The 23628-nt window shown below is 39.6% G+C and overlaps 1 protein-coding gene across 1 annotated transcript; it reads right to left on the reverse strand.

Annotated features, from left to right (window-relative positions):
* Nucleotides 1-13881: 13881 nt before the first annotated feature.
* Nucleotides 13882-14382, reverse strand: LOC118349423 (secreted RxLR effector protein 161-like). The gene has a single exon (XM_035693842.1). It carries the CDS (start codon nucleotides 14380-14382, stop codon nucleotides 13882-13884), a length of 501 nt encoding a protein of 166 aa, XP_035549735.1.
* Nucleotides 14383-23628: the final 9246 nt, after the last annotated feature.

The following is a 23628-nucleotide window of genomic DNA, read 5'->3' on the forward strand; positions in this document are numbered from 1 at the left end:
TGTTGACTTATAAAAAGCCTAAGATAATTGAAGTCGCCTAAACCTAATATAGGATCAGGGTATGCTGCTGCTATAAATTTTACAAGAGACTAGAAATTATGCTTTTCATGCAATTGTGTAGGGCAGTAAACTAGTAAAAGCAACCAGGGATTGTGTACAGGGTCCGAATACATTAACAAAGCTATAATATTACTACTAACAAAAATAGGCTCCACATCAACACCTAGATGCCACATACATAGCAAACCTCCCAAAACCTCCCAATTTCCTCGGGGGAGGGATATGCAAATACATATGAAAACCTAGGCTATTCACAACACCAACAGTATTATTATCCGAGAGAAGTGTTTCAGAGAGGAAAATTAAATCAAGGAGGTGAGTCTTGATTTGTGTCCTCAAACTACGCATTGCAAGAGGCTAGGTAATGCCTCTGCAATTCCAAGCAATGTGTCTCATATTTGCGGTGGTGGTAGGTTAGGGCCCGCCACCTCAGCCACTTCATTAATTGACAATGATTTATAAGTAGAGGAGTATTCATTACCAACCTCAAGATGTTGATATGTATTGACTTTCCTCTTTTGATCTTGTTTCTCCACTTTATTAGTTTTCTAAGAGTCTTGCTTTTTCATCATATCAATGAGCTTCTCACCCGCATCCTCAATGTCACAAATTTCAGATTGTGTTTGAGGGCAGGTTACAAGGGGGCACTGAGTTGTGGCTCTCTTCTTAGGGGGGGATCTCTTCATCAGGGTGTGCTAGATTCCTCTTGTTGTTTCTTACTTGAGTTTCCAAAGATATTTTGGGTTGAGTTGGTTTCAAGGTTGGTTTTAGAGGTGAAGGAGGATTCAGGGAAGCTGCTACTGATTGCAGTAATGATTCGGAGTGAGAGATAATAGCATCGGATGAGGAAATTTGTGAGCTTGGGAATTTCAGTTTGGGGTCCTATTTCATTGGTGAGGTTTTAGCAATTAGGGATTCCATCGGGATACACAGATATGGATTTGAGGATTGTCCAAGGGTTACAACTGGGTTGGGCTTTTCAATGGGCTTCTTTTGGTGTGGCAGACCTTGAGTGTTGGGCCTATTCTCTGGTTACTTTTGGGCTCCAAAAGTAGGACCCTTTAGGAAGTCAAAACTCTGTAAAATTTTGGAGCAGACTGATGGGCTCGAGATGAACTGACTATTTGACTTTTGAAGGAGGGTTGGGTTGGACTTAGGCTTATGGAATTTCAGCAATGTTCAGGGGCCCATCATCGTTGGAGAGTTTGGTTGGTTAACAGGAGTTAAATCTTGAATGGATTGATACCTGCTAAAGGTTTTCTTAGGGCTATTTTCTTCATGGGTTAATGCATGGGAAGGGCTCAAGAAAATTTGGTGTCAGAAGGAGTTAATGGGCTGGAAGGAATTAATGGTTTACCTGACTTGGACCACTGTTCATCATCTCCCTCCCTTGCCTTCTGTTTGTTTTCGGCAGCCATTGAAGCAGTACTTCCAGGAGCTCCACTCCAGTTTTCCGCACTAGTCATACCAGCAAATATGTTGATTGTATTACCACTGTTTTCGAGCTTAGAGAAACAATTCACCTTATCCACAAACATTTCCCTTTACCCTTGCTGAAGAATGTTTTTTCAGTAGATGCCCTTGCCTGAGAGTTGCTGGAGACTGCTTCTCTGATTCTGACTGGTGGAAGTGTTCTTCTAGGTTGCGCTAAACTGAGGTTGGGTCGCAGATTATGAGAACTCTGGACTTTGGTTGGCCCTCTAGATTTCTTGATTTAATCATGCCGATCATTATACTGATCACCTATATTCTGTTCTGGTATAGGGACCGCTTCAGTTTGTTGCAGAACCATCAACGGAGCCATTACTAGTTCTGGCTGAATCTGTTCTTGATTTTGCCTTAGGTTACGCCTATAGTCCAAATTCTCAGCACGCAACCAGGGACCATATCCTGAATTTTCTGGTATGCATGCATGCAGAGGACAAGCTTGAGCTACATTGTAACGCCCCAAACCCGGGTGGCTTGGAGAATTACTACTTGTCACTCTTAAACATGTCTCCTAACACATCCAAAGAAAAATTCTCCAAAAACTTTATAAATGAAATCAATCTAAAATCTTCTCAAATATCTCATTACAAACTCCACATAAACTTTAATGCAATAATAATAAATCAAAGGGGTCCATAACCTCCCGGTAATAGTAACATACCAAACTGAAAACACCATAGGTCCTACTAAACCCAAACCTATAATTAAAACTCAAAGGCATTAAAAACTAAGAACATCAAGAGTCCTCATTCCAACTACATCCCCTCAGCTTAACCATGATCACCAAACTAATCCAGGTCCTCATTTGGACTCTCCACATCATCTGAAAAATATTATCATGATAGGGGGTGAGTTATCGCAACTCAGTAAGCAGAAATCATATGCTAGCGTGCAAACATGAGCATTTATAAAGTAGAGTATGCAGAATAAAATATTTTCCAGAGTTATCATGCAGAACAGAACATATTTTCAAAATAACAGAGCGATGGTTTTAAAACAAGTAAAACCCATGGTACTTTGGCATAACATAAACTGAGTATCATCATCAGATCAAAACAGAGCATCAAACAGAGCAGAGACCATGTTTCACCCCCGTGGTAGGGTTGTGCTAACCCCGGTGGCCAAACCAGGCAGAGACAGAGGTGAAATCTTTCCTCTATTCTTCTCGGAGCCCCGAGTGTGTACACAGGAAAGACCACAATAAAACCACTTTGTTTCCAAAGTGGGTGCACTCAGAGACAGAGAAGTTGGTACCAACCCAAACAGAGCAGAGCATAACAAAGCAGAGCAGAGCAAAGCAGAGACAGAGTCAGATACGAAAACCAGTACACCATGCCAAAGGTTTTCAGATATTATATCAAAAATTTACAGAGTGCCAAAACAGAATCAGAACAGTTTACACACGCTGAACACAAAAGCCAGAACAAATAAATGCACAACTTTTCATATTCCCAAACCATATTATAGCAAAAACAACACACTAAGACAACCATATAGCAAATTGGACAGCCCCCATTTCAACCCAAAGAACCATATACTAATCTTTGATATATTCCTAAACGCTCACCAAAGTCAACATCAAACACAAAAATAAAATATCAATCCCACTTCAAAGGCCCTTAACTCCAAGCAATCACTTACAAAATAATTTAATCCTCCACTCCAACAGTCGTATAAAAACCCGAACAGTACAAAAGCAACACCCATTCAACTCCGACTATCCATTTGGTTTACTGCACATCCAAACCAAATATTTCAAAATAAACCACAAATCACACTCAATTCCGCAGCTATAACTCCCAACAACCAACACAATTTAACTACAACAACATTACACCATTTCCAAGCTCCTTCCGCACCACCTCGCCAACACCCAAAATCACCAACAGCAAACCAAGCCCAACCATAGATTATAAGACGTAGAAAAATTTTCCAAAAATCATAACATCACAAGCCACAAATCACTCGGTTTCCTTACCTCTTAACCGTTGGACAGAGAATCGGTGCCAACACTGCGGTAAGGAGAAGACGCAGCAACACCACCTACAAACATCCCACACGGCAGCACAAAGAAACAGGGGCCGAAGGAAGAAGAAAACCAACAAAAAAATAAATAACTAAATAAACTGCAAAAACACTGAAAGGCGTCGACTAGAGAGGAAAAGAAGATACCTGAAGATGAAAGCGCAGCGCGAGTGGAAGAGAAGAGCGAGTTTGAAGTGAGGGATGCCGACTGCAACAACAGTGGGGCGCGAGGGAGAGGAAGAGGAAGTGCAGTAATCGGTAACCCACTGAAACAGATGCAGCGCATGCGAGAAAGTCTAAGCCATGTGATTCAAAATCACGAAATCAACCCAAAGCAAACAAGGAGAGATGATCGGCGAAAATGATTTACCTGTTGGAGAGTCTGACTGCACGAGAGAAACCCAGAAAAACCAGAAGGAAAAGAAACGAAACAGAAACCGCAACAATGAGGAAATATTCGGAACCTCCAAACAATGCCAACAAATGGAAATGAAGAAGAAACCGAGAGAAAAAAAAAAGAAGAAGAAGGAAACGTGGGAGAGAAGGAGAGGTCTGGACGTGAGAAAGAAAAATAAAATCAGAAACTGAAAGAGAGAAAGAGGGAGAAAGAAACGGGAGGGAAAACAGAAAGGAAAACCAAAACTTACCTAAACGATGCCGTTCAGACTAAACACGAAAATGGCTGGGCCATTATCACGCACGGACCGGGCCACTGATGAAGAAACTGGGCCTTACATCCTCCTCCCCTTACAAGAATTCCGTCCTCGGAATTCGCTACAAGCTATAAGAATTCTCTTCGAACAAGTGAGGATACTTGACTCGCATCTCTTCCTCGAATTCCCAAGATGCTTCATTGATAGCATGATTATTCCACAATACTTTAACCAAAGAAATAGTTCGATTCCGCAACACTTGCTCTTTCCTGTCCAGAATCCGCAATGGTTCCTCGATGTAGGTCAGGTCCTCTTGAATCTGCAAGGGTTCATGATTTATGATGTGAGTGGGGTCATGTATATACTTCCTCAACATGGACACATGGAACACATTATGCACTCCCGAGAACGCCGGTGGTAGAGCCACCCTGTACGCCACCGGTCCAATCCGATCAAGAATCTCAAACGGTCCAATGTATCTAGGGCTCAATTTACCTTTCTTTCCGAATCTCATAACTCCTTTCATTGGTGAAATCCTCAAGAATACCTTATCTCCCATCGTAAACTCTAACTGACGGCGGCGTTTATCTGCATAGCTCTTCTGTCGGCTTTGAGCTGCTTTCATTCTAGCCCGAATGATATCTATCTTTTCTGTGGTCTGCTGAATAATGTCCGGCCCAAGAAGTTTTCTTTCACCTACTTCATCCCAATACAATGGAGATCTACATCTCCTGCCATACAAAACCTCGTAAGGTGCCATCCCAATGCTAGCCTGGAAACTATTGTTATATGCAAACTCAACCAATGGTAAATGTTGCATCCAAGATCCCTTGAAGTCCATCAAGCATGCCCTCAACATGTCTTCTAAAATCTGAATAGTTCTTTCTGATTGTCCATCTGTCTGAGGGTGAAAAGCAGTACTGAAACTTAACTGAGTACCCATTGCCTCTTGTAAGCTTCGCCAGAACTTAGAGGTAAAACGAGGATCTCTATCCGACACAATGGATACCGGCACTCCATGCAACCTCACTATCTCCCGCACATACAGTTCAACTAGCTTCTCTAGTTTATAAGAAACTTTAATGGGCACAAAATGGGCGGTCTTCGTTAAGCGATCCACGATCACCCATATAGCATCCTGCCCACTTACGGTCCTTGGTAGACCTGTCACGAAATCCATGGAGATATGCTCCCATTTCCACTCTGGAATCTGAAGTGGCTGTAATAATCCTGCAGGTCTCTGATGTTCCGCCTTCACTTGTTGGCAAGTCAGGCATTGTTCTACAAATTTAGCAATTTCTCTTTTCATGCCATTCCACCAAAAGGACTCTCTCAAATCCCGATACATCTTGGTACTCCCTGGGTGAACAGTGTACAAAGAACGGTGTGCCTCTTCAAGAATTAACCTTTTTAGTTCATCATCAGCAGGTATGCATACTCTACCCCTAAACCTCAAAACTCCATCCTTGGAAATACAAAAATCAGTTTTGTCCCCGTTTCCGATCCCTTCTATTAACTTCACCAACCCTGAGTCCACTTTCTGAGCAGCTTTGATTCTATCTATCAAATCAGGTTGAACCACTAAACTGGCCATGAAAGCATTTGTATCACTAGCAATGACTTCGATACCGGCTCTTTCTAAATCCATTAGCAACCTATGCTGAGTGGTAATAGCTGCAACTGTCGATCCCACTGACTTCCTACTTAGAGCGTCGGCTACAACATTAGCTTTGCCTGGGTGATAATTAATGGTGCAATCATAATCCTTGATCAACTCAAGCCACCTCCTTTGCCTCATGTTTAATTCTTTTTGGGTAAAGAAATACTTCAAACTCTTGTGATCCGTATAAATTTCGCACTTTTCCCCATACAAGTAATGTCTCCAAAGCTTAAGTGCAAAAATAACTGCCGCGAGTTCTAGATCATGAGTGGGATAATTCTGTTCATACACTTTCAATTGGCGTGAAGCATAAGCTATAACCTTCCCATGTTGCATCAGTACACACCCCAAACCAAGCCTAGAAGCATCGCTGTAAACAACAAATCCGCCTCTAGCTGTGGGAACTGTTAACACTGGAGCTGTCACTAATCTCTGTTTCAACTCTTGGAAGCTTTCTTCACACTTTGCTGTCCATTCAAACTTATTATTTTTCCTGGTGAGTGCAGTGAGAGGAACTGCTATCTTGGAAAACCCATCAATGAATCGACGGTAATACCCCGCCAATCCCAAGAAGCTTCTAACCTCATGGACATTCTTCGGTGCCGACCAATTAACCACTGCATCCACTTTTCCTGGGTCTACTGAAATACCATCCTTCGAAACCACATGCCCCAGAAACGTGATTGAATCAAGCCAAAATTCACACTTCTTCAACTTAGCAAACAGCTGCTTGTCTCTGAGTGTCCCAAGTACCAACTTCAAATGTTCTTCATGCTCGGTCTCGCTTTTGGAGTAAATCAGTATATCATCAATAAAGACAACCACAAACTTATCCAAAAACTCATGGAACACCCTGTTCATCAAGTCCATAAATACTGCTGGGGCGTTAGTCAAGCCAAAAGGCATGACCAAAAACTCATAATGGCCATAACGGGTCCTGAACGCCGTCTTAGCCACGTCTTCAGCTCTGATCTTCAACTGGTGGTAACCCGATCGAAGATCAATCTTCGAAAATACTTGAGCACCCTGAAGCTGATCAAACAAATCTTCTATACGGGGTAGCGGGTACTTATTCTTTATGGTCACCCGATTAAGTTCCCTATAATCGATACACATTCTCATCGATCCATCCTTCTTCTTCACAAAAAGAACTGGAGCTCCCCAAGGTGAAACACTGGGCCTGATGAAACCCTTGTCTAACAAATCTTGCAACTGCTCTTTGAGTTCCGCTAATTCAGACGGCGCCATGCGATAAGGTGCTTTCGAAAGAGGTGCCGTGCCTGGAATTAACTCAATAGCAAACTCTACCTCCCGCTCGGGTGGAAGTCCCGATAAGTCTTCAGGGAAGACCTCTGGATAATCTCTCACAATAGGTATCTGTTCCAACTTCAACTCTTCCTTTGGTGCTTCAACCACACAGGCTAAGAATCCCTGACAACCATCACGCAACAGTTTTCCTACCTGAAGGGCAGAAATGATGGGTGGAGCCAACCTCACTTTCGACCCTGTGAACCGAAATTCACCTTCATTAGGGGGCCTGAACACCACTTCCTTCTTAGCACAATCAATACTGGCGTGGTAGGAAGCCAGCCAATCCATACCCAAAATCACATCAAACCCAACCATGTGGAAAACTATTAAATCTGCTGGCATCAGTCTTCCCTCTATAGAAAGAGGGCATCCAGGTAACATCTCACTACAGACTACAGAATTCCCTGTTGGGGTCGCAACCACTAACTTGTTCCTCAACCTTTCAGCATCTAAAGTGCAAAATTTAGAGTACGCCGTGGAAACAAAAGAATGTGTCGCTCCCGAGTCAAATAACACAATAGCATTATTAGAAAACAAAGAAAGAGTACCTGTGATCACATTCAAACTCATTCATGAACCAAGAATATTCAAAGTCTTAACCAGAACCAATCAAAGAAAAAGAAAATAATAGAAATTATAAATCCTTAAAGCAAAACAAAAGAGTCGTACCAGTGATCACGTCATTCCTACCCTCAACCTCTCCAGGTGTCAGTGCAAAAACTCGAGCAGGCACAGTAGGACGTTGATTGCTGCCCCGGGCTGATACTTCATTCCTCTGAGGTGGCGGTATGAATGTCTGGTTGCTCCTATTTTGCATTGGGCAATCCCTGATGTAGTGTCCTGATTTGCCACAACGAAAACACAATCCCGCCCCTTTTCTGCACTCTCCGGAGTGCACTTGGTTGCATGTCCTACACTGGTAGGGCTGTTGATTACTCTGAACCGGCCTTTTTCCTGAACTGCTACCTTCACTCCTCCTTTTCCATGGTCCCTGGTCCATGCCAGACTGGTACCCAGTAGGAGTAGTCCTCTTCCTCTGCTCATGCAACGCAACACTTCTTTGAAGGGTTCTTTCAAAAACTGTTGCTTTGTTCACCAACTCTGAGAAGTTCCGAATCTGGAAACCCACCACACGCACATACAGTTTCTCATTCAGTCCTTGCTCAAATTTGCGTGCCTTCTTTTCCTCATCGGGAATCAAATAAGTGGCAAAACGGGATAACTCAGTAAACCTAGCAGCATACTGATGTACCGTCATAGTTCCCTGAACCAAGGTGGCAAATTCCATAGCCTTGTCCTCACGGAAAGAGCTAGGGAAGAAGCGCTCTAAAAATATCTGCTTGAAGTGCAGCCAACTGATTATCTCTGTCCCCTCTGCTTCTCTGATGGTCCTTTCAGAGATCCACCACCTCTTCGCTTCCCCAGTAAGCTTGAATGTGGCGTATGCCACCTTTTGCTCCTCAGTACAGGTTAGGACTCGCAAAATCTCCTCAATGTCCTGAATCCAATCCTCCGCCAAAGTTGGATCGCCTCTCCCATCAAATAAAGGAGGGTGCATTCGATTGAATTGCTCAACAGTACAACCCCCTTCATTGAAATTACGCTGGCGACCCGCGGGATTCTGCACAAGGTCATCAATTAATTGATGTGCAGCTGCTCGTAAAACGTCGGAAGCACTCGGGTTTGCTTCCCTTTCGTTCTCGTTCGCATTCAAATCCGACATGCTTCGTTCTCTACGACGAGGTGGCATCCTGACAAAATAACTTGAATTTTTAATCAACGCTTCAAAATAGAGTTTATAAGAACATAGAAAATTTAGTGGTATTTAAAAAAAAAACAAAACGTATATATTATAACTCAAAACTATAAGAATACTCATAACGGAGAATAGAAAGGTACATATAACCGTAGTAATAGTAAATTTCCAAAAACTAATACTTAAACCCATTTAACTACTTCAGAAGGCTCCGTTATTAAACTAAACCTTAATCAACATGAACTTAGTTCATAGACCTCTGAAATACCACACCTCATGGCTATTCCTAAAGCCTGCGAATTCTAAGACTTTCCACATCAACAATATTCAATCCTATAGTTCGCTTTACTATCATAATAAATCTGAAAATGACTTCTTAATCACTATCTATACTCTAAAATCTTTACCTCCTATGAACCCACAGAAATCTAAACCTCCAAGGTTTATAGTATGCAGAATTCAAACCTGGCTCTGATACCAAATGTAACGCCCCAAACCCGGGTGGCTTGGAGAATTACTACTTGTCACTCTTAAACATGTCTCCTAACACATCCAAAGAAAAATTCTCCAAAAACTTTATAAATGAAATCAATCTAAAATCTTCTCAAATATCTCATTACAAACTCCACATAAACTTTAATGCAATAATAATAAATCAAAGGGGTCCATAACCTCCCGGTAATAGTAACATACCAAACTGAAAACACCATAGGTCCTACTAAACCCAAACCTATAATTAAAACTCAAAGGCATTAAAAACTAAGAACATCAAGAGTCCTCATTCCAACTACATCCCCTCAGCTTAACCATGATCACCAAACTAATCCAGGTCCTCATTTGGACTCTCCACATCATCTGAAAAATATTATCATGATAGGGGGTGAGTTATCGCAACTCAGTAAGCAGAAATCATATGCTAGCGTGCAAACATGAGCATTTATAAAGTAGAGTATGCAGAATAAAATATTTTCCAGAGTTATCATGCAGAACAGAACATATTTTCAAAATAACAGAGCGATGGTTTTAAAACAAGTAAAACCCATGGTACTTTGGCATAACATAAACTGAGTATCATCATCAGATCAAAACAGAGCATCAAACAGAGCAGAGACCATGTTTCACCCTCGTGGTAGGGTTGTGCTAACCCCGGTGGCCAAACCAGGCAGAGACAGAGGTGAAATCTTTCCTTTATTCTTCTCGGAGCCCCGAGTGTGCACACAGGAAAGACCACAATAAAACCACTTTGTTTCCAAAGTGGGTGCACTCAGAGACAGAGAAGTTGTTACCAACCCAAACAGAGCAGAGCATAACAGAGCAGAGCAGAGCAAAGCAGAGACAGAGTCAGATACGAAAACCAGTACACCATGCCAAAGGTTTTCAGATATTATATCAAAAATTTACAGAGTACCAAAACAGAATCAGAACAGTTTACACACGCTGAACACAAAAGCCAGAACAAATAAATGCACAACTTTTCATATTCCCAAACCATATTATAGCAAAAACAACACACTAAGACAACCATATAGCAAATTGGACAGCCCCCATTTCAACCCAAAGAACCATATACTAATCTTTGATATATTCCTAAACGCTCACCAAAGTCAACATCAAACACAAAAATAAAATATCAATCCCACTTCAAAGGCCCTTAACTCCAAGCAATCACTTACAAAATAATTTAATCCTCCACTCCAACAGTCGTATAAAAACCCGAACAGTACAAAAGCAACACCCATTCAACTCCGACTATCCATTTGGTTTACTGCACATCCAAACCAAATATTTCAAAATAAACCACAAATCACACTCAATTCCGCAGCTATAACTCCCAACAACCAACACAATTTAACTACAACAACATTACACCATTTCCAAGCTCCTTCCGCACCACCTCGCCAACACCCAAAATCACCAACAGCAAACCAAGCCCAACCATAGATTATAAGACGTAGAAAAATTTTCCAAGAATCATAACATCACAAGCCACAAATCACTCGGTTTCCTTACCTCTTAACCGTTGGACAGAGAATCGGTGCCAACACTGCGGTAAGGAGAAGACGCAGCAACACCACCTACAAACATCCCACACGGCAGCACAAAGAAACAGGGGCCGAAGGAAGAAGAAAACCAGCAAAAAAATAAATAACTAAATAAACTGCAAAAACACTGAAAGGCGTCGACTAGAGAGGAAAAGAAGATACCTGAAGATGAAAGCGCAGCGCGAGTGGAAGAGAAGAGCGAGTTTGAAGTGAGGGATGCCGACTGCAACAACAGTGGGGCGCGAGGGAGAGGAAGAGGAAGTGCAGTAATCGGTAACCCACTGAAACAGATGCAGCGCATGCGAGAAAGTCTAAGCCATGTGATTCAAAATCACGAAATCAACCCAAAGCAAACAAGGAGAGATGATCGGCGAAAATGATTTACCTGTTGGAGAGTCTGACTGCACGAGAGAAACCCAGAAAAAACCAGAAGGAAAAGAAACGAAACAGAAACCGCAACAATGAGGAAATATTCGGAACCTCCAAACAATGCCAACAAATGGAAATGAAGAAGAAACCGAGAGAAAAAAAAAAGAAGAAGAAGGAAACGTGGGAGAGAAGGAGAGGTCTGGACGTGAGAAAGAAAAATAAAATCAGAAACTGAAAGAGAGAAAGAGGGAGAAAGAAACGGGAGGGAAAACAGAAAGGGAAACCAAAACTTACCTAAACGATGCCGTTCAGACTAAACACGAAAATGGCTGGGCCATTATCACGCACGGACCGGGCCACTGATGAAGAAACTGGGCCTTACATACATGACCTAACCGACCACAGCCATAGCAGAAATCTGAGTCTCTCTCGTAATTGAGAAGGATTTTTTTAGGAAGTTGACCTGGGCGGTTGAGGTCAAAGCCCTCAGGATTCTCAATGTTGATTTCTACCCTTATGCGAAGATATCTTCTCAATGCTATCCCAAAGATAGATGCTCGATCAACTTGCACTAAAGTTTCGAGAACATTCCCTATTCTCTCTGCGTTTTGGTTGGTAAGCCTTTCCAGTGGGAGACCATGAACTTGCACCCAAAAAATTGAGGTTTTGAGACTTACCACATGGATGCTCAAACCTGGAGGCCAATTTTTCAAGACCATATGGAAACCCTTAAAGTTCCATGTTTTGTTTGCGAGGATCCTGTCTTTGTCTTGCTGAAATGGGAAGGTGAATAGGAACGTGTTTGTTTCTATGTCTTCGATCATCAGTCCCAGAACAAAGCTCCAACTTGCCTTAATCGTAGCATGAAACGTATTCTTGTTGAGGGGCTTGGAGGATATGAGCTTTCCTATCAGTGTCAGATTCGAGTAGTGTTTCGCTATGTTAGATTCTGGCTCTAGATGTAGATCTTCCCAAGATAACACGTTTGCTTGGTTAATGAGGTTGTCAATTTCTTCTTGGCTTGCAGACATTGTGATGATTTTTAGTGGAAATGGTTTCAGGATGTCAGGTGAAAAGCTGTTGACGGGGGTTTTGATTCCTCAAAAGGAAATTTTGAGGTGGGGTTCAGATGTTGATTGCACTACGCTTTTGGAAACTAAAGAGAAACTACAAAGAGGAGTCTGACTCACTTACTGATGTAGAGAGAATCCTATGGATTGGTTTTTTCTACTCGGAAAATCAATCTCACAATCCTTTTCTATTTATATATGTTGGAGGCGTCAATTCTGTTTCATACACTGCTATCTTTTTCTTTTTCTTCACGTCTGCCTTCATGTCTCGTTTATTTTCGTTTTCCATGTGTCCTACCTTCGTTTTACTTACCTATTAGTGAGATTTTTTTTTTATATATATTTTTCATTATCTACTCCCTTTAGTTCAAGGCTTATCTTTCCTTAGCTGTAAGTCCTATCCTTCTGTAGAAGGGTTAGGTATGTTAGATATTTTAACATGAATATTAATAAATGGATTTTTGATTTTCTATGATCCACAATAATAAACAACAGTAGTAAAAGACGTATCATTCTCCATCTGTTTGATGAAGAAATAAATATGACTATGAGAGAAGGATCACCCTAGCAACTTGGCCTTACTAGTGTCTCCCGATGACTAGAAGCACTCTAATGTTGTAGATAAAAACCCTTTAACCCCTCAGTGCTATTTATAGATTTCTGGCCATCATGAAATCTAAGTCTTTGAGTTTGACTATAATTAGAGATCAAGAGTTAATATTATCTCTTAGGAGTTTCAATCCCATTATAACTCTAACAACTATTTAAAACTCTATTAGATATGGGTGAGTGGGACATAGAGTTCAAATAGAACTCTTACATCCTCCCACTTGACCCATACGCCCATAAATGATATTTTCCGTTCATGAGTTTATTACAGGAATTTAACTATACTGCGCAAATTCATTTCTTGAAATTTTTTATAGCTTAATTTACATTTAATGAGTTCCGTAATATCAATGTCAAACTAGATACTAATGCGAGTCATGGCGGTCCTCTATTATATAATCAACAAATTCCCTTCCATGTACCACAACATCAGTAACTTAATTTAACATGATCTTTGATTGAGATAATTAAGGCTAATGCTATAATGCCTTGGGTTCCAATTCATGTCTATTGTTGACATTATATTGTCATCATTCATCCACATCATTTAATGTACATATAAAGTGGAAAGACAAGAAAACAGAAACAAAATAACCATAATAGATATCATTAAGTGTCAAAATAGAATTCAAAACATTTACAAGCTCATCAACATGTTCATATCATAAGATCCATTCTATCAACATGTTCCTTAAATAGCTTTGCTACTAGACCCTTTGTTAATGGGTTTGCTATCATAAGCATAGTACTAATATGTTCTATGGACACTGTTTGTTTCTGTACTTCATCCTTAACGCTTAGGTATTTGAGCTCCATGTGCTTGGCACCTTTAGAATACCTATCGTTTTTGGAAAAAAAATACTTCAGTGGAATTATCACAATAAATTCTCAGCGGCCTAGCTATAGAGTCGACAACTACAAGTCTTGAAATAAAGTTCCTCAGCCATAATCCATGTACTGTGGCCTCAAAGCATGTCACAAACTCAGCCTCCATTGTAGATGAAGCAGTGATTGTTTGCTTCATACTTCTCCATAAGATCGCTCCACCAGCCAGTAGGAAAACATAACCTAAAGTGGATTTCCTGCTATCAGAGCAACCAGCAAAATCAGAGTCTGAGTATCCAGTTACCTCCAGAATGTCAGTTCTTTTGAAGGTAAGCTGGTAATCCTTAGTTCCTTGCAAATATCGCAATACCCTCTTTGCTGCTTTCCAATGAGACATCCCTGGGTTACTTTGGTAGCACCCAAGCATGCCAACTGCAAAACTAATAGCTGGCCTCGTGCAAATCTGTGCATATATCAAGCTCCCCACGACTGATGCATATGGGATTTTTGCCATCTCTTTGCACTTCCACTCATTTTAGGACATTGAGATAGGCTAAACTTATCACCTTTTGATATTGGAGTGTCCAGTGATGAACAACTTTTCATGCCAAATCTCTCAAGAACTCTTTCTATGTAACTTTTTTGAGACAATCCCAACAGTCCTTATTTTCGATCTCGAAAAATTTCAATTCAGATCACAAAAGATGCCTCACCCATATCTTTCATTTCAAAGTTCTTAGAAAGAAAACCCTTGGTTTCATAAAGTAAGCCAAGATCACTGCTAGCTAACAAGATATCATCAACATATAAAATCAAAATTATGAACTTACTCCCACTGACCTTTAGGCATATACATCGATCAACAATATTTTCTTTAAATCCAAAGGCAGTAATGGTATCATTGAACTTTAAGTACCATTGTCGGGAAGCTTGCTTAAGCCCGTATATTGATTTCTTAAGCTTACATACTAGGTGATCTTTGCCATTTTCTGAGTAGCTTTATGGCTGCTCCATGTAGATCTCTTCATCTAAACTTCCATTTAAAAATGCCGTTTTCACATCCATCTGGTGTAACTCTAAATCATAATGAGCCACCAATGCCATAATGATCCTGAAAGAGTATTTTTTAGATACTGGAGAAAATGTCTCTTTGTAATCAATGCCTTCTTTATGAGTGAAACCGTTGGCAACAAGTCTGGCCTTATATCGTTCAATATTGCCTTTTGAGTCGCATTTGGTCTTAAAGACCCATTTACACCCGACTCTTTTACTCCCTTCAGGCAATTCAACAAAATCTCAGACTTGATTTTGATCCATGGATTTCAATTCTTCTTTCATGGCATCGATCCATTTACTAGAATCATTTCCCTGTATAGCTTGTGAAAATGTTAGTGGATCTTTACTTGTCCCAATGTCAAATTCAGATTTCTGGAGATACACCATATAGTCTGTTAAAATAGCAGGTCTTCGATCTCTCTGAGACTTGTGTAAGATAACCTGTTCTGGTGACTCCGATCTTGGTTCGTCAGTGATATTATCATTCTGAGATGGATAATCATTTACATGTTCCAATGTATCATCGTGATGATCAATTAGAGGAACTATTATCTTTTCTGAGGATGTAGGTATAGGGACATCTATCTGTACTTCCTCAATTATCACATCTCTGGATTCAATTCTCCCACTGATCTCACCAAATTCAATGAATTTGACATTTCTTGTTTCCACTATTCTCGGACTGTGATTAGGACAGTAAAACCTATACCTTTTGGATCTCTCTGGGTACCCAATAAAGTACCCGTTTACAGTTCTAGGATCCAATTTCCTTTCATGTGGATTGTAAAGTCTCGCTTCGGCTGGTCAACCTCAAACATGCATGTGCCTTAAACTTGGTGTCCTACCAGTCCATAGCTCGAAAGGAGTTTTTGGAACTGACTTACTAGGAACTCGGTTTAAGATATACATTGCCGTCTTAATAGCTTCACCCCACAGTGATTTGGGTAAGGTAGTATTGCTTACCATACTTCTGACCATATCTAATAAGGTCCGATTACGCCTTTTAGCAACACCGTTCTGCTGTGGCGTCCCGGGCATCGTATATTGTGCAACAATGCCATGCTGTTCAAGAAGTTTGGCGAATGGGCTAGGGTTACGGTCCGATTCATCATACTTTCCATAATATTCTCCACCTCGATCCGACTTGATGATTTTCACTTTTTTATCTAACTGCCTTTCCACCTCCATGAGAAATACCTCAAGTACTGAAACAGCTTGAGATTTCTCATGTAGTAGGTAGATATATCCAAACCGTGAAAAATCATCAATAAAGGTGATAAAATACTTTTTTTCACCAAAACATTCAGTGGAGAATGGTCCACATATATCAGTGTGAATTATTTCAAGAAGCCATTTACTTCTTGTGGTACCTTTCTTAGTATGTTTGGTTTGCTTTCCTTTAATGCAATCCACACACAGTTCAAGATTAGTAAAATCAAAAAGCGGAAGTATCCATTCTTTTACTAATCTTTGTAACCGTTCTTTGGAGATATGCCCCAATCTTTTATGCCACAAGTCATAAGAATTTTCATTCATAATGTTTCTTTTAGTTCCAATACATGTTTCATGGTACTGGGCATAGGTATTTTTAATAAATGTATTATCGAGGCAAAGTCGATAAAGACCATCGGAAAGAAACTCAGAACCAATAGATAAATCATTTCTAAACAAATTGAAACTACCATTATGGAACGAAAAAGAATAACCATCAGTATTTAGTCTGGATAAAGAAATCAAATTATGCCTCATAGAAGGCACATATACTGTGTTATGAAGGTCTAAATATTGACCGGTACTTAAAACCAAAGGAAAAGTTCCTATGGCTAAAACTTCAGCCTTATTATCGTTTCCCATAAAGATAAATCGTTCACTAGGGCTTGGTGTTTGGCTTGTAAGGTATCCCCGCATGGTTATAGAAACATGAACATTAGCACCTGAATCTAGCCACCAAGAGTTAGTGGGAACATTTACAAGGTTTGATTCAAAACATACAAAGGCAAGTGACTTACCTTTCTTTTCAAACCAAGCCTTACGTTTCGGACACTCAGCTTTCATGTGTCCATGCTTCCCACAAAAGTAGCATTTGTTACTGTTATGTTGAACCTGATTAACTTTCTCAGGTTGTTTTCCTTTCGGTGGTCCAATTCGTTTCATCTTGCCATAATGGTGCGTTTTCTTTTCGGCTTCTTTGGTCACAAAATTAGCAGAGTAATGTCCTTGTTTCAGTCTCGCTTCTTCCTGAACTACCATACTTGCCAACTCATTCACATTCCATTTGTCTTTAATAGAATTATAATGCATCTGGAATGGACCATACTAAGGTGGCAATGAGTTCAGAATAAATTGAACAATGAAGGACTCAACTTTCATTCCAAGGGTTTGTAATCTAGCGGTAATATTGGTCATTTCAAGGATATGCTCTTGCATTCCTTTAGCACCATCATATTTCATGGTGGTAAGTCTAGCCATAAGTGCTCCTGCTAAAGATTTATCTGCGGACCTAAACCTCTCCTCAGCATTTTTCAAAAAAATTTGGGCTTCCTCAACACTAGGGAGTGAATTTTTTATATTTTCGGCTATGGTCATTTTCATGAACATCAAACTCAGCCTATTTGATCTCTCCCATTGTTTATATGACTCTTTCTGATCTCTGTCACTATTCTCAGTGATGGGTGGTGGTTTTGGACTCGTAAGTGATGAGTCCAAGTCAAGGACTCCCAAGGTGAACTTAACTCGCTCAACCCATTCAGAAAAATTAGAGCCAGTCAAAACAGGAACATATGAAGTTTGTGAGTGTAGTGATGTATATACGCTTACTGCAAGAAAATTTTGTCACATAATGCTTTGAGTTAGACACTTATAAATAATAATCAGAATTTAAACAATTATGTATAAATTAATAGTATCATCAAGACCCTCATTTGGGAGTAGATCTTAATACACAAAGTGTTCTCACCAGTATTAAATTCTGTGGATGAACTAGTTGTATCATTAGAATTATCCTTTGGGAGTAAACTCTGATATACAAAGTGGTCCCTCCAATCTTACTTTTGATGGATGAACTAGAAGTGTCATCAAGACCCTCATTTGGGAGTAGATCTTGACACACAAATTGTTCACTCCATCATATTCACCTTACTACGGGTTTAATGATTTATCATAAAAATTAAGAAAATCTTGTACTTTTGAGCAACCAATATTTTCTTAATTTTTGAAGTAAATCATTTGCCCTATATTGGATAAAATATGCATGACATAATAATAGCCAAAATAAACAATTCATACATGTATTTAATAATATGCATAAAATCTAATTAATACATGTATATACCAAAAAATAACATGTTAAAAAATTTAATACATGTTTTTAACAATAATAACATGCATAAAATTTAATGTTATACCAACAATAACATGTTAATTTAATACATGTATTTGACAATAGTAACATGTACATATAACAGAAAAAAAAAATTCCAGATTTTTTTTTAATCCTTTCCGGGCTGGGCCACAACAGTGGCCCGTTGTTTTTCCCTTGGACTGTGCCAAGGCCCACGACCCAGACTCATAGCCTTTAGAAGAAACCTGTAGGGTTTCTTTCCATCTCTTCTTCCCTAAGATATTTTCCAGGCTTCCAGCGCCGCAGCGCCACATTTCCTTCGGTTTGGTGAGATGGTGGACGTCACCGGCGAGGAAGAGACGGCATGGCGTTCCCAGCCTCCTCCTGCCGTCGAGGTCCACTCCACTCACGGTTTCCCTTATTTTTTTTGTTTACTGTTTTTCTCCACAAAAACCGCCGCGCGGGCAGTGGGCTTGAGAGCCCTCTGCCACCGTTACAGAGATGCCGGCGAGGAGGTTCTCAGCCTCCTCGCAGAGTCGTCCTTCCTTAATCCGGTCAGGATTTTATTTAGGCAAGGACGGCACCCATTCGGGATTTCACAACCCACTGTGCCGTCCCGTCCACATCCTTGTACAGCCGCGTGTCGTGACACCGGCCACCACTCACAGTGGTTCCACCATATACAGTGGTTCCACAACCTCAACCACACGGTTTCTCAACTTTCTCCCAGTGTTATCAAGGCTTTTGGCTTTTTTTTTTTTTAAACACAGCAAGGTAAACAATGCATAATATGTGAAATACGCTCAATCAAAAGCAGATGCAAAGCCAAAATACAATAATAGTTGTTAGTGCATCGTATTTCATGTAACACATAATTAATGTTGAAAACATCATTATAAAATTTCTCTTCCAGATCATAAAATCAATATTTTTAACCTTCCGTAATATGATAGAATCACAATATACGAAAACACATATTCACTGTATATTTTATCGAGATCATAAAAAATCTATCAACCTTGCTCTGATACCAGATGTTAGATATTTTAACATGAACATTAATAAATGGATCTTTGATTTTCTATGATCGACAATAATAAACAACAGTAGTAAAAGACGTACCATTCTCCATTTGTTTGATGAAGAAATAAATCCGGCTATGAGAGAAGGATCACCCTAGCAAATTGGCCTCATTAGTGTCTCCCGATGGCTAGAGGCACTCTAATGCTGTAGATGAGAACCCTTTAACCCCTCAGTGCTATTTATAGATTTCTGGCCATCATGAAATCTAAGTCTTTGAGTTTGACTATAATTAGAGATCAAGAGTTAATCTTATCTCTTAGGAGTTTCAATCCCATTATAACTCTAACAACTATTTAAAACTCTATCAGATATGGGTGAGTGGGACATAGAGTTCAAATAGAACTCTTACAAGGTAATTGTCCTTTCTTTCCTTGAAGAAGATAAGGTGGTGGTAAGAGTTTGCAACATAATTTCTCAGTTTCGAAGACAATTCTAAACTTGTTCATCATGGTTGAAGAACTTGAAAAAATTATGGGAAGGGTTTAAGTTGACAGAAGAAGAATAGGAGGAAGTAACCATCACGGAGGAATAAACTAGAAGATCAATCTTGCAAGGTCAAAACTGTCTGCTTATGTTAGTTGTGGTTGAAAAAAACATCAATAAGGAAGCCTTTAAGGCTACTGGAACTTTGAATGATGGATTATCTTTAAAGAGGTAGGGGCTAATAAATTTTTAGTAGAATTTCAGAAATGCATGGATATAGAAAGGGTATTAAATGGTAGACCTTGGTCTTTTTATAAGAATCTGATTTGTATCCAGCAATTCTCGAGTAGCATGCCTCCTATTGAGATGGCCTTTAACCATGAGCCTTTTTGGTTCAACACCATGGACTAACCCTTCCAGCGATGACTTACGAAGGGGGAGAAAGGATTGGTAACTCAATTGGTGAGGTATTGACAGTTGATGTAGATGAAGAGGGTGTTGGCTGGGGTAAATACTTAAGGGTTCGAATAAATATGGATATCTCCAAACCCCTTCCTAGAGGCAAGATGGTCAGAATTGAAGGGATAAAAAGATGGATTGAATTTAAATATGAAAGATTACCAGTGTTCTGTTTCGAGTGTGGGGCTATAAAACATGTAAATAGAGTCTGTGAAGTGGAAAAAGCTAGAAAAAGTAAAAAAGGATGGGGATCTAACAATATGGTCAATGGTTGAGAGCTTCTCCAATTATATCTAATGGCATGGGTGAGAAAAGATTTGGTAATCGTGGAACACAACAAACTAAGCAAATATCTCAACAAGACAATGGGGAAGACAGTAAGAAAGATGCTAGCAACAATGAGGAAAATTCAATTTCAAGTGGCCAGATAAACACAGGAAAAGAAATCATACCAATGGAAGCTCAACAGACTTTTGATAAAGTAGAGGCAACTAAGAATTTCTCATGTGAGCAATTTCAAACAGAATTGAATAGGGAGGACAAGTTGATAGGGTAAGCTAGCAATTCAAATATGAGTGGAAATGAGGTATGGACTCCTACTTTGGAGTTAGCTACTATGTTTGAGGAGTCTTTCAAGAACTCAGTAGCTGCAGAAGAAAATGGAAATAATAAACCTAGATGGAAAAAAAGGGCAAGAGAGGTATACATGCAAAAGGCTAATGAATTGGCACCTATGGTCAAAACAAGAAGCAGGAAAAAAGAAACATCAGAACCAGGTGGCTATTCTCAACAAAGTGTCTTTAAAAAATCAAAAGTTATGCTCAATCCTGCAAGGAGCTTAAATTAGGAACATAAGGTGGTGGTGGTTGAGTAGCCCCACCAGGAAAAATGAGATGCATTGGTTGGAACTGTCGAGAGCTTGGGAACCCTTGAACAGTTTAGGAGCTTTATCTTTTGATGAAGCATAAGAGCCCAAATATCCTATTTGTTATTGAAACTAAAAGTAATAGAGACAAGGTTGAAAGAATAAGGAACAAAATAGGATATGACAGAAGCTTTACAGTTGATAGTAGATGGTTTAGTGGAGGGATAACAATGATGTGGCATTCAAATGATCAAGTAGAACTGGACTCATATACAAGATATCACATTTCTGTCAAAATTACAGAATCTGAGAATGGTAAGGTTTGGCTTCTCACAAGTTTTTATGGCAACCCTTGTACAACATTTAGAGAGGGAAGTTGGTAGTTGTTAAGGCTTTTGAAATATGTAGATAACAACCCTTGGCTTTATATAGGTGACTTCAATGAAATTTTACATTTTAATGAAAAGTTTGGGGGAGCTATGAGACCTTATGCTCACATGGAATCCTTTCATCAAGCCTTACAAGATTGTGAGTTGAATGACTTGGGATGGGTAGGACCAAAATATACTTGGTTCAACAATAGAGTGGGCAAGGAGTTCACAAAAGAAAGGCTAGACAAAGTGGTAGCTAATGCAAACCGTATCAGAATGTTTCTAGATTTCAGTGTTAACACCATTCCTGCTTGCACATCAGACCACAACCCTCTTATCTTAACCCTTAATACGCTTTCACAAGAGGGAAACTGGAAGAGAAGGATTTTTAGATATGAGATCAGTTGGGGGAGTAAAAATGAATGCAAGAGCATTATTTCAAATACATGGATGAAGGGGGAAACATGGCACAAACAATAGCAACTGTGTCAAACAAGCTTACCAGTTGCAAGAAGCATCTTCTTAACTGGAGCAGACTCCAACAACAAGAAACAGAGAGAAGCATTGAGTCTAAAAAGCTTAAACTGCATATTCTTTAGTAAAGGAAAAATGGGAATGATATGCAAGAAATAAAACAGATAAAAAAAGAAGTGACATTGCTCTTAGAAGAAGAAAACTTAAGGTGGAAACAAAGAGCAAAAGAAACTTGGCTTAGACATAGAGATAGGAACACCAGAGTTTTTCACACTTGTGAATCACAAAGAAGAAAAATTAATCCTATTAATAGCATTCAAGATGAAGATGACAGACACATAATTCTTCTCAAGGAATACAATAGGTTTTTCAAAATTATTATAAATTCTTGTTCTCAACTTCTAACCCAACTAGCATACATGAATGCTTAGAACCTATACAAACAAAGGCTACTGAGGAAATGAACAACAAACTGATGGCTGATTTTACCTTTACAGAGGTTCAAGAAGCCTTTTTTGCCATGAATTTAATGAGCTCACCAGGTCCAGATGGCTTCTTAGCTGGATTCTATCAACAACACTGGAATATAGTTGGTAAAGAACTTTGTGAGGCAGTGATAGTGGCACTAAATACTAATAAATGGGATAGCACCATCAATGAAACATTTATTGTCTTAATACCAAAATAGAAGTGTCCAACATAGGTTACTGAATTTAGGCCAATCAATTTATGCAATGTAATCTACAAGGTCATGGCCAAGGTTCTAGCTAATAGATTGAAACAAATTCTGCCATATATCATTTCCACAACTCAGAGTGCCGTTGTAGCTGGAAGACAGATTCTAGACAATGTCATTGTTGCTTTTGAAGTGTTACACTCAATGAACAACATATTAAAAGGGGCAACAGGTTATATGGTACTAAAGTTAGACATGAGTAAAGCATAGAATAGATTAGAGTGAGATTTTATAGCAGCAGTGATGGAAAAAATGGATTTTGAAAACAGATGGATAACTCTTATACTCAATTGCGTGGAGTTAGTGTCCAATTCCCTTTTAATTAATAGGTCTCTTTTAAACCTTCTAGGGGCATTAGACTGGTGGATCCCTTATCCCCCTATCTCTTCATATTATGCTCAGAAGCTCTTACTCACCTACTCAATCGAGCAGAAAGGCTAAACCTCATTTATGGGTTTCCATTGGCGAGAGGGCAGCTCACCATCAATCATCTGTTTTTTTGTAGATGATAGTATCTTATTCTACCAAGCCTCTTCTAGTGAATGGAGAAGGTTGCAAGGGTTGATTGGACAACATGAACTGGCCTCAGGGCAAAGATTAAACAAAGAAAAGTCCTCTCTATTTTTTAGCAAGAATACAAGAGCAGCTGCTACAGACTCCATCCTTAGCATAACAGGTATGAGAACTACTTCTTTTTAGAAAATTATTTAGGATTACCTGCTTTGTTAGGAAGATCAAGAGTGAGGGCATTTTCTACCATTCTGGACAAGGTGAAAGCTAAATTGAACAGTTGGAAGTGGAGGTTTCTATCAAGAGTTGGCGAAGAGATTCTTCTAAAATTTGTTCTACAAGCTACACCAACTTATTCTATGGGGATTTTCAAACTTCCTAAAGGCCTGTTACATGTGCTTAACAGGCCGATAAAAGCTTATTGGTGGGGAAAAATCAATCAA

Source organism: Juglans regia, chromosome 9 (assembly GCF_001411555.2).
Source record: "Juglans regia cultivar Chandler chromosome 9, Walnut 2.0, whole genome shotgun sequence".
Classification (NCBI taxonomy): Eukaryota; Viridiplantae; Streptophyta; class Magnoliopsida; order Fagales; family Juglandaceae; genus Juglans; species Juglans regia.

Bases quoted from the DNA above. Each gene is read 5' to 3' on its own strand.
- LOC118349423 (XM_035693842.1), bottom strand. From the start codon at position 14,382: ATGGCAAAAATCCCATATGCATCAGTCGTGGGGAGCTTGATATATGCA.